The sequence below is a fragment of the Podarcis erhardii genome (assembly GCF_964252035.2).
Source record: "Podarcis erhardii genome assembly, chromosome: 3".
Lineage (NCBI taxonomy): Eukaryota > Metazoa > Chordata > Lepidosauria > Squamata > Lacertidae > Podarcis > Podarcis erhardii.
In genome coordinates this window covers 35,050,052-35,067,610 of record NC_138507.1, presented here as the reverse complement: position 1 = coordinate 35,067,610, position 17,559 = coordinate 35,050,052, and the positions used below count along the sequence as shown (strand labels likewise).

The following is a 17,559-nucleotide window of genomic DNA, read 5'->3' as shown; positions in this document are numbered from 1 at the left end:
CTCTCTCTCTCTCTCTTTCTTTCTTTCTTTCTTTCCTTTGCCAACTCCAAGCTGGCATACCAGAGCCTTCCCGCCCTCCCGAAAACAGCCATCACTTTGGATCCAAGGGACTTTGGCTCAAAAGTTACAGTGTCCTGCTGCCACCTTTCCTCCGAAACACCCTGTTAGGGGCATTTCTATATTGAAGAGCAGGTGGGAGCTTACCACCTGCCTGGGCATAGCTCCAGTCCTCAGGTGCAACAGAGCCACCCCCACCAGTAATGCTTCTCCCTGCCAGCAGAGACCAATGGGAAGGAATCTTACTCATACGCCCAGCCATTGACTTGTCATGGATGGTGGTAGTAGGATTGTGCTTATATAGAAACAAGTATATATAAACAGATGGTGGCAAATGCCAAATTTGTTGCGTTTGCTGCAAAGCAGGATAAGGATCAGCTGCAGAAAATCTCTGATTCTATGGCAAAATGATCTCTGGATTTGGAAAAAACAAGTGTCCAGCACCCTGCATGGAAAATCCTGGCCAAGAGCTGTCAGAACGAATAAGAACTTTTACCTAAATGAAAATGGTGCTTGAAACCCAGAATGGAGTCACTGGCTGCAAGCTAGACTTTCCCCAGTGTGAGCTGTGCCTGTCACCTGCTTCTGGTTGACAGGAATCCCAGCACTGGGCACTCTCTGTCAGTGACTGCATTTAACTTGTGTAGAGACATCTAGTGAGTGTTTCTGGAAACAATTCTTAACAGGTTTAAATAAGGAAGAAGTCAAGCTGCTGCTGCTTTCAAACCCCAGGCTTGAGGCAAAAAAACCTGCCGAGTCCCCCTGCTGACCAGAAATCATTCTGATTGCCACTGTCCAAACGTAATCTTTGCAGTAAGGCTTTCATTGCAGTATTTTACACAACAGGGTTTTAATTGCTTCATACTTTACAAATTCAGGGGCAATTGGGTGTTTGGGCTAGGTACCTGAGGCGATCAGTAACTCTTCTTTTCTAGAGTAATATGGAGCTGAGAATCATTTCTAAAGGGGAACACTATAGCCATTATTTTTTACATGACAGCCATTTTTTGAAGAAAAAAATTGCAGAATTGATAAAGGAATACAAGGGAAACAATACTTTCATTAGGCGTTCACATAATGAGAAGAGGCAGTGTGCTGTGCTGTGCTATAGTAGAAAGAGTGCTGGATTTTTACCTGGAGGATCTGAGTTCAAAGCAAAGAGAGTGATTTTTGAGCATATATTGCCAGCCCCAACTACCTCATTTTTTTCAGTCTTCAGTAAGTCACATTTCCACATCACTTTTCATGTGCATTTCTTCCTCCCTCTACACATGTCTTTGCAAAGAAATTTCCCTGATATAATGCATTTTTGTATGTGATGTTCACTAATATGTGTGTTTTAATCTGCACTTCCTTCTAATCTATGTATTTTATTTCTTGCGGTCAGAGAACTGCATCACTAACTTCAGAGAAGGGTACATTTCAAAGACTGGTGTCTTTTGGTTTACGCATTGTTTTGGGATGGGTGGATTGTACAGATTCACAGCAAAACCAATCCCCATGCAGGGTTAGCCAATCTTGCCCTTCAGATGGTGGGAAGTACAGCTCCCATGATCACTGATCATTAGCTTATGCTGATGGGAGTTGCAGCCTACAACTGGAGGGCAGCACATTGGCTACCCTTTGACTGAAAAAGAATTCCATTAAAACCTTTTTATCCAGGCCCATTGCCCAATGGAATTTAATCTATTAACAGCAACAACCTTTATCTTTGGGGGGAAACTGGAGGAACGCAAAGACTCTTGCCTGTAAAGACTGGATAAAAAAGGTTTGGTAGTTAGCTCAGGTCTTAAAGAAATGAGTAAACAAGTAAGATTACAGGATAGCAGACAGAGTAACAAGGGTAGTATATTTTTTAACCAATATGGTAAAATAAATCATTGCATTCATATATTTTATTACATCACAGTTAATGATTTAATACTTGATTTTGTGTGTGATTCTGGAAGTGAAAAGTGTAAATGTTATATAGATGCAGATTAATGAGTTCTTTTAGTTGGGTTCTTTGATCCAGTTGAGGTTTCCATTGATAGAGTAGGGAAGGAAGCAATTTTTGCCAACAGTCCCTGCAACCCACTTCTGGTGTGACTTTCTGCGTTGTTCTGAACAACCTCTGGAGCATATTTTATTTTTACAAGTTAAAGCTACTGACAGACCAGTCCTAAGTAAGGGGTCAACACACCACTTTCCCCTGGGAAAACCTACTTTTTACCACTGAATTGGAGCAAACGTCAGTGGGTTTTCCGCAGATTGACGTTTGCTCTGATTCAGTAGTAAAGAGTGGTGGTTTGGACCTATACTTTTTAATTTTTTTAAAAAAAAAATTAATTAGTTTTCAAAAAAAAACAGACAAACAAACAAATATCTCAACCTTATTTGAACCAATCTTAATAACATTGTTAAGTGACTTCCTCTTATCCCCCTGGTTGATGTATATCAGTGTTTCCCAACCTTTTTTGGGCAAAGGCACACTTGTTTCATGAAAAAAATCTCGAGGCACACCACCATTAGAAAATGTTTAAAAAATTAACTCTGTGCCTATATTGACTATATATAAAGTAACTCTCTTTAATAGGAATCAAATAAACACAAAGAAAGTATTTTATAATTACTTTATTATGAAATAGTAAGTACCGTATTTTTCGTCCCATAGGACGCTCCGTCCCATAGGACGCACCTACTTTTTTGAGGGGGGAAATAAAGGAAAAAAATTTTTCCTTTATTTCCCCCCCAAAAAACCAGGTCGGGGAACAGTGGGATGGCGGTGCTGCGCCTCCCCGCTGTCCCCCGAGCTTGTGGGGCTGGCCCATGTCTGCCTGGCGCGAGGGGCGCTCTGCTTCAGGGCGCCCCGCGCGTCCGGCGGCAGGTTACAGTCCGCAGCATGGGGAACCCTCTGTTTCAGGGCGCCCCATGCGCCCCCTGGGTGCGCAAGGCTTGCCAACACGAGCGCGGAGCACGGGGCGTCCTCCGAAGGGCGCCCCGTGCTCTGCGCTGCCAGCTGCCGCCCGCAAGCCTTGCGCTCCTGGGGGGAGATCCCCCGGGTGCGCAAGGCTGGCTGACACCAGCGTGGAGCACGGGGCGTCCTCCGGAGGGCGCCCCGTGCTCCGCGCTGCAGGCTGCTGCCCGCAAGCCTTGCGCTCCCGGGGGGAGATCCCCCGGGTGCGCAAGGCTTGCGGACACCAGCGCGGAGCACGGGGCGTCCTCCGGAGGGCGCCCCGTGCTCCGCGCTGCAGGCTGCTGCCCGCAAGCCTTGCGCTCCCGGGGGGAGATCCCCCGGGTGCGCAAGGCTTGCGGACACCAGCGCGGAGCACGGGGCGTCCTCCGGAGGGCGCCCCATGCTCCGCGCTGCAGGCTGCTGCCCGCAAGCCTTGCGCTCCCGGGGGGAGATCCCCCGGGTGCGCAAGGCTTGCGGACACCAGCGCGGAGCACGGGGCGATGGGATGTGGGAGGGAGCTCGCTCCCCGCCCCGCGTGTGCTCGCCGCCGCCGCCCCGCCTCTCGCCGCCCAACTCGCCCGCCTCCCTCCCACGGCACACCAGCCGACGTCCCGCGGCACACTAGTGTGCCGCGGAACACCGGTTGGGAAACACTGATGTATATCATGTTAACCGTTTTCCAAAACCAATATTCTTATAAAATTAACTTAATCACTTAACACCTTTCTTTCAAATTTGGCATTAAACATAATAATTCATCACATTGCATAATTAAATCTTAAGCCTATCAGATATTTGCAAGCTATTCCAATTATGGACCTATACTTTCTTGGTATGGGACAAGTGCAGTGTGGATGAGCCATAACTGTGACAACATATCTGCCTCTGATACTAGCATAGTATCATGTTTTTGTCCTAATGGGCAGAGTTAGTGATTACAGTAAAGTCATACCTTGGATCCCAAATGCTCTGGAACTCGGACGTTTTGGCTCCCGAACTCCGCAAACCCGGAAGTGATTGTTCCGGTTTACGAACATTCTTTCAGAACCCGAACATCTGACAGGGCTTCCACAGCTTCTGATTGGTTGCAAGAGCTTCCTGCAGCCAATCAAAAGCCAAGATTTGGTTTTTGAACGTTTTAGAAGTCAAACGGACCTCTGGAACAGATTCTGTACGACTGTATTATTCCCAGGAACAAATGTAAAAGGTTGTCCATTAGTTGTTGGGTTTCCTCATATCTCGGACCCTCTTCCCAGTTCCCAGCCAAACCGACAACTTACCCACCCTCACAAAAGCTGAGCTAAAAACTTATTGTGTCCTCAAACACCTGAACATTCCCTGTCTCTCCTCCACGCCAGCCAGGACGTGGCAGTTTATTAGACTATATGTAGGAAAGGTTCATAAGCTACTGCAAATACATGTTGCAGAGATTTTCTAGTTTTGGTTCATGCAATAATAATAATAATAATCATAATAATCATAATTCTACCATGCCCATCTGACAAGGTTGCCCTAGACACTCTGAGTGACTGTACTAATAGCAATGTACTTAAATTTTGGGGGAAAAGTAGTACCTGGCTCCAAACCAAGATTTGGAAAGAGAGAAAACCTGAGTGAAGCCCAGAGTTAGCACAAAAACATTAGCACAATTTCCAAAGGAAAAGACATTACATGTGATCCGTTTTGAGGCCTACAACCCATCTGCCCAAGGAATGAGAAAAAGCAGGATGTAGGAACATCAGCAAAACTTAAAGTGGGCTGGTCAACAGAAACCAGATACTGAGTGAGTAGTGGGTTAAGGAGGAAGAGACCTAAAAACACATTTGAAAGAGGACAACCATTAATGTGTTAGTATTTTTAAGGAATTGTAGCAACATGCTGATTAGCACTGTCTTCTAAAGACTGCTCCAGGTATTATTATTTTTTGTTTGAGAATGTACCTTTTCAGCATCTCTGTAGAATAAATTAAATTGGAATAATTGACACCTTCTTATGTAGCTGAAGCCATCAATTAACACAGGTACCTTCTCAAAACTGCATCACAAGACACTTGGTTACACTTTCACATGCTTTATCTACCCTAATTATGTGAATAAGGCTGTGATAAATGTGCACAAATCGGCTTTACATGATCTTGAGCGTTGCCCTAAAGTGCAGTTTTAAAAGGGAGGATTTATTCCACACTTCCAAAGCCTTTAGCATGAATGTTCTCACAGCATGACATTAATAAGTCAGTCGTTCACATACACAGCCTTGGGAACTTTTCAGATACGTTGCTGTGTGTGTGAAATACCAAGTTGTGACTGTATCAAGGTGTGCACACACTTCGTTTGTGCTGTCTGGTAAGAGCTGCACATCATTATTTGCTTTGTATGTAGACTGCCATTGGTTATTCATGCCTTGGCCCATGATTAAAATACTGCAGTGTGCTTCAGACAGGGCTATGTCTTGATGACTGGAGACAGGAGAAGATGTCCCTCACAAGTATCAGGCTCGCAGCAAGAGAGAAGTGTTCATAGATTAATCACTACCCTCTTGAAACATATGCACCCAATCCTATGCATGCCTACTCAAAAGTGAGATCCATTTAATAAGGGGTCCATTTTCCTTTTTATTTCTGGTGAAAAAGGATGGTGAGTGCATTTTTTTTGTCCTAGTGTCCAGCAATATATACTTGAGTAACATGCTCAAGCATGCTTTTCCTTGCACCGCCACCGGATAAGATGGTTTTCTAAATCAAGGAAAAAACAAAGCTAGAGTGCTTTGCTTCGCTTTCTTTTAAACATAAGATAAAAATCTTAAGATGTGACTCTTAGGAACCGGCTGTTGAGAAGTTAGAATATGGTGCAAGGGTGCTGGTAGTGGCCCCTGCCATTTTATGCACTCCAAAGTTAGAGCAGAGTCAGTACTGCGAATATGGGGGGAAATTACATTGTCTTTTAGGTTTGGCTGGGTTAAAAGAAGTTGTGCTACTGGTATGGATACCAGTTAAGAGGGGGTTTCCTGTCACCTCAAAGGCAATGTATTCTGGTGGCATTCATTCATACGTTCATGTGCTAGCTGACAAAACTTTAGACAAAACTTTAAATAACTTGAGAATGAAAACATAGTTGACAATGACTAATCATATGTACTGTATGTGTATGCATTTTGGAATGAAATGTGACTCATCTGGCCACCTTTCTATGGGGGGGGGGAGAGAGAGAGAGAGCATCTTGGAGGATAAATTATTAACACTGATTCTGAAAGCTTTCAATGGAATAAGTACTTCTGTATGTCCATGTACACCACTAACAACCGTCCATAAAAGCACTGATGAAGCCCTTAGCTCAGTTAGTTAGAGTGTGGTCTGATAACACCAAGGTTGCAAGTTCAATTCCCACATGGGATAGCTGCATATTCCTGCCTTGCAAGGGGATGGGTTAGATGATCCTCATTGTCCCTTCCAGTTCTACAATTCTATGTTTCTGTGGGCTGTATAACACTCCTGTGGCACTTCCGTAGCTATCTTTTCCCCAGGAGGTCAAAAAGCATCCACTCTATTTCCCCCTCCTCCCCTCATATTAGCTGGCCTTATTCATAAACATCTTCTGAAATACGTGTTTGTTCTGCAGTTCATTTGGCCTAGCGCTCACCATGTGGGTGGGTGCTGTTTGACAGGGATGCTTATGAGACAGTGGTGCTCAGGGCAAGAAGGCAAGGCTCATAATTATTTTATTTTTATCTGAGAGGAAGAACATTATGTCTGAAATAGACTGATCACAAATCCAGAGGAAGTGACCAGGGACTCAGTTGGCGGATTTCTGTCTTCTGGCAGTCATGATATAACATAAAATATTCACTAAAAATACAATTTTCAAGAGAATGCAGATTACTTTTCCTCCCCCTCCCCCCTTTTTTATATTCCCAAACTGCATTGTTAATTTGCACGTCAGTGTGCAATATAGATTTCAGGTTGCTATGGTGATGGTTTTGCCCACACTAACTTGACATTAGCAATGCTGAAAAGAGCTCCGATGAAGACAGCAGCTGATATAAAGGCTGTAATGATGCAGCTTTTGACCTTTGACTGTTTTATCAGCAGCTATTGTTTCCCTTCTTAGGCTAACAAAAACAAGGATTTGATTTTAAATATTAGCACTCGTGTGATGTCGAAACAAGGACGGTAAAAAAAAAAAATTCATAAAGCCAACAGAAGGTTAAGGCACAACTTCTTGAAGAAACCCAGTTATATCACCGGGAGTGATAAATCATTTGGCAGCTTTATTTGCGTCAGGAATCAATGAATAATTTCTCGCAAGGTCCGTGTCAACATTACACCTCTGATCGGATTACAATATAAGGTGAAGCCTGTCTCTCTGTGTTAAAATTTAAGAATAATTTTTGACCCTGGTCCAGAGACTGTCACTCACATTGGTAGGTTGCATAGATGCTGTTATGCACAAATATCTCTACCAAAAAGACAGTGCCTGTGCTTTGCTGGTGCTGATCACCTTCCAGGGATAGTGGTGTTCCTATAAGCTGATATCACCAACCATCCTGGGATCAGTTCACTAAAGGGATTGCCTTACCCATTCCTTGCCTGCTCATTAACTTCAATCTGCAGAACATGCCACACATTTTTTCTTCTACATTTGGGAAGAGTGTGGCAGCACCTGCACTCTACATCTCCCTGCCTATTGACAGTAAGCAGGCACCTTCACTATTTTGTTTTATTTCATTTATTTTCTGTTTCAGTACGCTGATCCAGACATAGGATTTGTTTAAAATATTATTGGTTTTAATTATGGTTTGATGCACATTTGCTTTTGACTGGTCTGCATATTTTAGTCATGTTTTATACATAATTGGACTGCTTGGAGATCTTTTCTTGTTTATAAATTTACTAGAGGGGGGGGACTGGTGCATTGTGTGTGGTCCAGGAATATTTTGAGTGCTGAGTGGTGTTCCTACCATCCCCACATCGCCATCAGAATATTCGCTTGCAAACCTAGATCATACAAAGAAGGGGGAAAGCACCATTTTTATTATATGAGTGGCCCTTGCTTATATTGGGACCAGTTATTCTAGTTCTCAAAAGATTGAAGTCTGGGAACATTGCGGAATACTGAAGCTGACACTATATGGTTATTAACGTTGCTAAATAAACCATACAGAAGTCTCAGGTCGAAACGGGTTCATGATTACCAGCAGACCAACTCTTTGTGTTTGTGAGGAGAAGACAAAAGAAACATAACTGGTTATGATGGTCCCTAATAATCTTGATTCTGCATTTGTACAGAGAAAACATGTTCAGCACTAATTTGTCATATTGGAAACCATCTTTCCTTGGGTCATTAACATGATTTTAAGTAAATAAATAGCTGTATAATCTGATTCCAGTTCAGGTTATATCATGAATCAGGCCAAACTCCACACCGCAGGGAAGTGTGTGGTTTCAGAACTGAGTCTGCCTTGCATTCCAACACTGAGAGATGCCCAACTCTTGATTTTTCCACTTTCTTTTTTAGATGACTGAACCCACCTACAATTTTACCGGCTGTATAGAAGTTACAGAAATCAATAATTTGGGACCCTTCACCTTTGCTAATGCTGTGAACAAAAACAATATTGACAGTTGCAGGTAAATCACATTCTGTTTCTTTTCCAATCAAGAGCAACTGATTCTCTAAGACTGTTGTAGCTTGAGATACAGTTTCTCATTTTCAGACTGGTCTAAAATACATGTAGTGGGGGGGGGGAAGTATGCGTGCATTTCTCTTGATATACCATTTCTCCCCTTCTATATGTGGGAACAAAGTGTGGTGGTGGGGTGCAGAATAGTCCAATTAAGCCTGACAGCTTACATATTCTGGGCTTAGTGAACAACAGAATGCAAGATAAAAATTAAGGTGGGGGGGGGGAGAGAGGTATATATAATGGGTTTCTCCTCACTGTATTAGAATTTCCATCAATGTGTGTGAAAGGCAGGAAAACTGGTGTTGTATGTAAAGGAGGCCACCAAACATTAAAAAATAATATTAGGGTGGGGGGAGTATTTCTGTTGCTAGCTATTTAGTAGGGTATTCATTTGGAAGTGGAGCAGTAAAGAAGGTCCTTTCATGAAAGCTTCCTTCTAACACGGCTTTGTGGATGAAAATTAGCTGGACCATGTTTGCTATCCAAACCTATTTATTATCTCTCATGCAAAAGGTAAACTTGTAACACCCAGTGTGTAATTCATGATGTCATATCACTTCACTTGTTTCCTTCAAATTATTCAGCCCAGCCCATTTTGCAACTCGTTCTCTTTTGTAATTTTGATGCTGTTTTTTAAGATTTCATAACTTATGTTTGAGAATTTCATTGTGTGTCTTGGTTTACATAATTTTTACTACAGACCTATGATAAATGTGTATCAGGAAAGGATATTGCTTGCATAATGTGGCGCTTAATGTAGCAGGATTTGTCATTACAAAAGAAGTTTTTTGAAATGATTGTTTCAAAAATAATATGGTACAGGCCATCACAATCCCACGAACACTCATGGACTTTCACGCAGTTTGCACTCACTTCAATGGGGGCATGAAATAGCGGATTACGTAGTATTTTGTAAGCAATTATGAAAATAAAAAAGCAAACTTTGCTCACTCCTTAAGTGTGGCTCTGCACAAGCAACAGCACAGACCTTGAAGTTTTTCTTATGAAATTGCCATCCCAATGCCAGTAGATTGTACATTGGCACCAGGCTCACCCACAATCCCATTGCAGGACAGCCCAGTGATTGGGCAGGACAGGGTGGTTGCGAAGGTGAGGAATGAACCAGGTTAGCAGTGGTAGTATATGCAGATGCATGTGTGATTACACACACCATCATTCCAGTGTTTTTCCCACCCTTGCCAGTCCACCTAACCCGCTGCTGTTGCTGTTACCTGCTCAGTCTGAAAGTGATAGAACCTGCAACGGGCTTCCAACACTTTGCCAGAAGTGGACTGCCACTCTGAAAATAAATTAGTGGGTCTACACAGACATTGAGCAAGCTTTGGTATCTGAATTTGATAAAGCTGGGCAGCATCAAATATCTAAAGTAGCAACGCCAACGTGTCTATAATAAGATGAAACACATGAAAGGCATTCAAAGTCTGACGTACTTTCAAAATGTTCATAGTTCATTTGAACATTGTCAAGTATGATATGTGAACTGGTTGCAATTCTCACCCAGTCCACTTGTCATATATCTTAGGCCTGAACAACTTCTGTACTACCAAAGCTAAGCGTTGCTCACCAACCATGCATCTGTGGCCTGATGGAGGTTTTGACATTCTCCTGGTTTCTGCAAATCCGGAAGTGTACATACGGGCCTTTGCTTCTTGTAAAGTTTGGTGTCTAACAGTAAACAAAAATAAATAGAACATAATGTAGAAGTAAGACTCGCTAAATTTCTCTCCCAGTGCAATGCCATGCAACTGTCAAGTAACTTTTATGTGCGTATGATATGAAGGCAAAAATTAATGTCATTATCTTTGCAGTCATTTTATTATTCATAATATGTGCATGTGTGTGGTATAGATACATTGTGTTCTCTGAACCTTGTCTTACAACGCAGTCTTCTTCTTGTATTGCATTGCAATACATTTTCTATCGTATGGTCATTATTTTATTTTTAAGAAAGACATTTCATCAAGTTTTGTCATATTGCCTCGAATGTACTAGGTGGCAACCCCTCCCCCCAGCTCAACTCTTTTGAGACCTTGGATAGTTTAATGGAAATTCTAAAACTGTTTCAGAAGTGTCAGCAATTTATTTATTTAAAGAAAAAGAAAAAGACCAAGAGGAATGTTGCTCAGCATTCAGCAGGCAAGGCCTTTTATACTCCTCAATTCTAATATCCTCTCCTTTTATGGTGCCAACTTTATCACCAGTGAAATTGGGTCTGCCTGATTCAACATTAACTGTCTTTTGTAGGTTTAAACCTATGCAAGCAAGCATCTTGTATTATGGTGTTAATTCTTGGTTGAGATGGAATGGAAGCTGGATGTGGTTGTTGGCTTTTGCAGTCGTGTATGACTTTTAGCCTGCAATAGATAGATAAACAAAAAATTAAAATGACATTTTCAGATTTAATGGAATAGAGACATGTAATTTACATTCTGGAAGCCTCTGGAAGTCTATAATAGTTAGTTTGTTTTTACAACAACAACAAAAAGTGTGGTTCCGTTTTTGTAGTAGTGTTTCTTTGTATGCATGTTTTTAACCACTATATTAGCATTAAATAATTTAACTAGTGAAGATTTTCTCAACACATTGTGTGGCATTCAGCTAAGCTGTACTCAAAAGTTGACCTATTGAAATGGGTCCACTGAATCATATAGGCATGTATATTTGTGTTTGGGAGCTGATTCAAATGCCCAGGGTGGCTATAGAGTAGTTTTTCATGTGACTAGCACCACTTCAGTATGGACATGAGGGGTTGCTCATAAGAATCTTTCCACATCCTCACATAGCAAGGAGAAGACTTCCCCATGTATGGATAGATAGATGGACATTTGGGGCTACTTTCAAACAACTGCTCCCTAATGGGGATTCTGGCGGGGTACAATCACTTGAATAACCATTTCACACATCTGCTTAAACATTGCCTACAGATGACTAGGTATGTAAACTCTTTTTTTAATAGAAGATTTTAAAGAAATAGAGAACAATAACATGAATAAACAACAACACCGTTCCCATAAGCATGCAAAGGGATGAATACATTATTGTAATACAGCATCCCATTGAATTTTACCCTGGCAGGGAAGTTGTCAAGAAGATGTCCCTCCAAAAAGACAAATTGTGATTGGGGTGCGTATCTTTCCACTCCTCCCTCAGTGGCATAGCAGATAAATGGATGCCACATTTTGATAAATTTATCTGTCGGGAGTTACCCCATAGGCTTCTTGCATTCTTGGGCAGGTTTATCATCAAAGCACCAACAGCCAAACCCTAGTGTACCTTTAAACAAAAAACAAAAGAAAACAGAGGAGTTGTCCACCCACTTCCAGTTTTGTGCCACTTCTCATCTGGCCACTACCAAGCAAGTTAGTCATCTTCTTTATCCATTTCCGTAGGACTCATGTGTAACTAACTTAGCCCCGTGTCAACTCTTATTTTGAGAGCTGTCCAGGATGATGGCACATCCATAGGACTCCCCAGGAAGACATGAAAACAAAGAATATTTCATTTACAGTTTCTAACAAACACTTGGGTTTGTGCAGCTGACAAATTCTTATATCCTGCCAAACAATTCAGATGTTGTGGCCAAGGTAGGCCCACAGAGAGGTCAGTCCCTCCACACTGACAGCCTAGGCATCTGTCCACGATGGAGATACTCAAGTTCCTCTTTGCTGCTTTGCACACTACAAAAGAAGCATTGATTCTCTTGTGCCTCTATCCAGTTGCCGCTGCTTGTAACATGTGAATTGAGAGAACTGAAGCTTTACTTCATTTGTCCTTTTTTTCTTTACTTGTGATCAATGGCCTATATAGAACAAAAGCTTTCTACAGCGGTATTTCAGAATGCAATACCAAATCTGTGTTAGCTCGTAAAAACATTTTAGTATGTGGGGAGGGAATAGTGTGCAATGGTTTTTTTATTATTATTATAAGGAGTTCTTTTTAAAAAAACATTCCACACTATTCCTACAAAACTTTGTGCAAACTTATCCCACAATCACACCGACCTTATCTTCTGCCTGTGATTCCTCTAACAAGTTTCCCCAACACTGTGATGAGCTCCAGCTATCTAATCATTCTTTTAATGTGAATGAAAGCAAGTCCACATCCACGAACACCCCCTTTTTAAGGCACAGGTTTGTGAGTATATTTTAAACTTATGAATATTTAAGCAGTTTGGAATTTACTCAAAGATGTTCTGCCATTTCTATAACTAGATCTGTTTGGATTTCAAAATACCAAAAGGAAAGCTAAGGCGTGTGCAGAATTTAGTGAGCTTTTGAAAACAAACTCGATATGGGAGTTCATTAACCTTTTGAAGACTGTTTGCTTTCCTTCTTTAAAACAGTTCTGCTCAAGAGACAGCACATGCTATAACTAAATTTCAGGGGAAATGCCTGCAGCTATAAGGGCAGCCAGACCTTGCTGGGATAAAGGAAGACAATTTCTTCTTCTCCCAACCACAGCCTCACCCTGGAGGTGATAAGGGAGGCTTTCCTGCATCACTCCTCTTGGGACCCAAAACTGTGAGAGGATGAGGCAAGTTGGCCTCTAAGGTGGCCTGTATCCTGACCCTGGGCCTTGTAACCCTGAGCTGCAAGCCTTGGGAGCCACCCATCACCCTCAAAAGTGCCTAAGGGGGTCACCAAGCTGACCTAACTGTTTCCCTTCCTGCACCTATCTGCCAAAGTAATCATTTAAACCAGTCTATTTAACAGACTACCATCTCGCCCCACATGGTGCACAGTAGCAAAAAGACCAGTGTGCCAAGCCAAATAGCTTGCTGGCCAGAAATTCCTACTTTTCCCAGAGGCAACCACCATAGCCACACTATGAAAGAGGGTGGCTAGGTCATTATTGACAAATACACTACTTCTGTCTCCTTTAAGATCAAAAGCCCCAGTTCTTGGTACATAGTTCCACATATTTGTACATAGGGTTGCTGTGCATATCTGTGGTTTTTGTCCCTCATAAAGTAAAAAATGAATGTTCCCACTTGTGGACAAGAGTTCAGCACAAAACAACATGTTCTGATGGATCTAAGAGAGTGAGGAAGAGCAGTAAGATATTGCAATATTAAGCTAAATTGTACAAAATTAAACTAGCTGTACAAATTGGGAAGAGGTGAAACAGTGTGGTTTGTTCTTCTGACTGATACTGACACTTTCAAAGGGGGGCACAAGTACAATAACCAGTTTGGCCTTTCAGATGATGTACAATTTAGCCAGATCTGCACTTTTTAATGGAAACCTATGTGAAATTATCCACTCTTCAGACCTGGGGCTAGTCTCCCAACAATTGGGAAGCTAATTATGTTGTTGGTGTGTTTGTGATTTCCTGCATCTTAAAATAAGAGGACAATGCAGTTATACTGGGATGCAAAATCACATCCGCAACATGACTGCAAAATAATAATTTGTGAATTGGTTACCCTTGTGAATATTGCATATATCTCTGCATACTGTATTCTCTGGTGGAGGAAGAGGAGTGCAGGGGGAGCGTACCGCCCCTGGCAGCGCGATCCTGGTGGGGTGCCATCGCGGCAGCCCCCCGCCCGCGCTGGGTGCCGCACCCTTGCTGGTGGCGTGCCACACCCCCAGGACACACACCAGCCCTGCCCCCACCTGCTCTCCACCCCCCAGTGCTGGAGCATGAAGCTCCGCCACTGACTGTATTGGGTTTTCTTTTAACTGCTGTGTCCTTTCTTGCCAGTTGATGAAGCTCCATAATGTGTTCCTATGCTTAGAATGCTTATTATGTTTGTTGTAATTTGATATCCTATTGCCAGTCTTCTCCTAGGTTTTTCTTTTAAGCAGCAAACATTGGTCAGATGACCATTTATTTCCATACAACAAATTAGACACCCTCTTCAACCCTATCAACATCATTACTGAATAATTGATTCCCATCACAAGGTAATGCTAGACAGATACATTAACATTTACAGTTGCACCTGCTTCATCTGTTTATTGAAATGCATACCAGCAAGCATCGGTGCAGTTTGTACCACATACCAAATTATTTCCCCTCATTTGCATTTTTTGAGGGGCTTCAGTGGGTGGCAATCCTCTCATAATTATCCTAGTCTTTCAGCAATGAGACCATCTGAGGGAGTAATGGAAATGTTGACATTTTCAAGGTACAGCTAGAAATACTTCTGTTAAGGGTGGTATATGCTAGGTCAATGAATAGTTCTAAAGGAGGGCCACTTAGAGGATGATTTGGAGACATGCCCCCTGCTTCTGCAAATATGAGTTCAGATTTGTACACAGCTTGATCAAGCCATTTCTAAATCTTCTAAATAAATAAATAAATCACATTGCCACAGCTACCACTCCTTCTACACAACTCACTTGCCTGGCTCTCAGCTGTCCACTAAGAGGCTAACTGTTACACCCTGGTTATAACTGGAATGAATTTGATCCTAGTGGGGTGACCAGTTGCTGATCACAGCACAGCTCATCCAGCCTTAACTCAGGGATTTAAATTAAATAACTTCTTAAAATGTTTGTCTGCAAATTAGGTGGTGCTATGTTGCAGAGGTTACATGCCAATACATATACAGGAAAGTTTTCTGTGCAAGAAAAATAAAATATATGCAACAGCCCTTGAGCGTCCTTCTTTGAACATTTTGCTAAGCTCTGTTTTATTCCTGTGATTGTCCCTTGTTCACTTTCTAATGCCTGAGATTTTTTTCCCCAGTTGTATCCTCTGTGTTTGACTTGCCCTCTTTGATTTTCCTCATCTTTTTTATTACATTTGTTTTCAGTGTGCTCTTTTCCGCGTAGCTCCTTTTCTCCTGTGCAATTTCCTTTCTGCCTTTGTGCACACACCCCTCCTCCTGCCCCTTATTATTCTTTTCTCTTTGGTGTTCCTGTTGAAATGATGCATTGCAATGATAATGTTAGAAAAGGTGGCAGGCATAATCCTACCTTGTATTTTTAAATGCTCAGAACCATTGTAAACGATTTAAGTCTACGGTGCTGTCTTTTGTGAAGGGAATTGGTGACTTGGTTTGGATACTAAGCAAATCCTTTTGAAATATAGACACACACACACACACACACACACACACACACACACACACATGTAGGCACATGCAGACCTTGTCTGAGGCCTGGGGTGGGAGACTTTTCCATGAGGCATGCCATTGCAACAGCACCGCCTAATCTGATCTGATGCTACATGCTAGTATTCAGTAATACTATCAAAGCCTTAAAGTGCATGAGGACTGGCTTGGATGTTTTGCCCATGACCTTCCCTGGTTGGCTGGGAAGCACGGGGCGTTCTTGGCATGACAGCACTAAGTCTAGCAGGCCCCTGGCAGGGCCCTACAGCCAGCTTAGCCCTCCGAGACCCATAGCACGTGTACCCGGCTGTCTCCCCCCCTTCCCCACATGGGCATGTATATGTGAATATATGACTTTATGCGCTTACAAATACAATTTCCAGCTCATTTATGAGCAGCTTTCCTTAGTCAGCATGCCACGAGCAAAGGCCCGTCTCCCTCTCATGCTTGTTTTTCTGGAACCATAGGATTATTATTTGTAGCAGCTACATGGTTTCGTACTTTAAGCAGTGCAGGCCAAAAAGATTGCATAATTCCTATTTTGGTCTCCTTAATTATTCTTGACTCACTGTTAGCATGTCGTTGGCTGTGCAAGAGTTCACAATTTCTGTGGGAATAAATGAACCAGACAGGCTTTGTGCTGGAGGCTTTAGAAGTGCAGTCAGTTACATAGGATTCCGCTAAAATGTCAGATTCTGAAGTCTTTAAAATATACGTTTATGCATGCAGCTTTCACCAGTTTAATGATGTCAGTTCAGGTTTTCCCCACCATAGAGTTGGTAAAGTATGAAAACCAGATGTACATTGATTCAAGGGGACAGGAAGAGAGGAGTGAATTCTTGTTTTTTAAAAAATCCTTTTAAAAAATTGGTTGCCCCTGCACTATTTCTGCTCCTGAATCATTTTGCATCCAGTAATGGTTTTTATCTGAGCCAAGGTCCAGCTCAACTCTGGTGGATCTGGTGGACCAGGATCTGGTGGATCAGCTTCAGAATGCAAGATTATTCAAGGCTGGTGACATGATCACAATCTGTAGGATGCATCAAGGGACCATTTCATTAAGGACTAAGTAAGGAGCCTTTTTGAAATTACCTTCACAACACTGGAACTATCAAAGTATGAATCCCACGCCAGCTGCCCTGGTCAAAGTTGCATGGAAGTACTTTCAAAATCGTTCAAAGGAACTGGAGAAATGCCGGTTTGGGAAGGCGCCAGTGTCAAAGGGCTAACATCCAATGGGGCTCTGAATATTCACAGTTTACTTCTACATTCATTTAAGAGTCAGAGGCTGAAGTGGCTATAAGATCAGTTTGAGTCCTGGCTTCCCTTAATCTCTAGCATTTAGGAATGAATGAGTATTTCACTCATTAGGTCCATTATAATACACTCATTATAATACAGTCATACTTTGGTTGTCGAATGCCTTGGTACTCGTACGTTTTGGCTCCCGAACGATCGAAACCCAGAAGCTAGTGTTCTGGTTTTCAAACGTTTTTTGGAAGCCAAATATCCGATGCCGCTTCTGCTATTGTTTCCCATGCGCCTGCGCAATTGGAAGCCACTTGGAAGCCGGGCCTTGGTTTCCAAATGTTTCGGCAATCAAACGGACTTGGTGAGATGAAAATATTTGGCTCAAATTAGCACATTCTGATAGCAGTGACTAAGGCATGAAATTTGGCTAACTATCGCCCAGTCTCAAATTTACCATTCTTGGGCAAGGTGATTGAGTGGGTGGTTGCCAAACAACTCCAAGCACGCCTGGAGGATGCGGACCATTTGGATCCCTTCCAATCGGGATTCAGGC

General features: G+C 42.3%; 1 protein-coding gene across 2 annotated transcripts in view; it reads left to right on the top strand.

Annotated features, from left to right (window-relative positions):
- The window catches only part of EYS (eyes shut homolog), a 499,923-nt gene that overhangs the window by 295,226 nt on the left and 187,138 nt on the right, over window positions 1-17,559 (top strand). For both annotated transcript variants that reach the window (XM_081856657.1, XM_081856658.1), the window contains one exon: window positions 8,503-8,615. In XM_081856657.1, coding sequence (XP_081712783.1) covers window positions 8,503-8,615 — 113 coding nt within the window. The remainder of the gene's footprint in view (window positions 1-8,502; window positions 8,616-17,559) is intronic.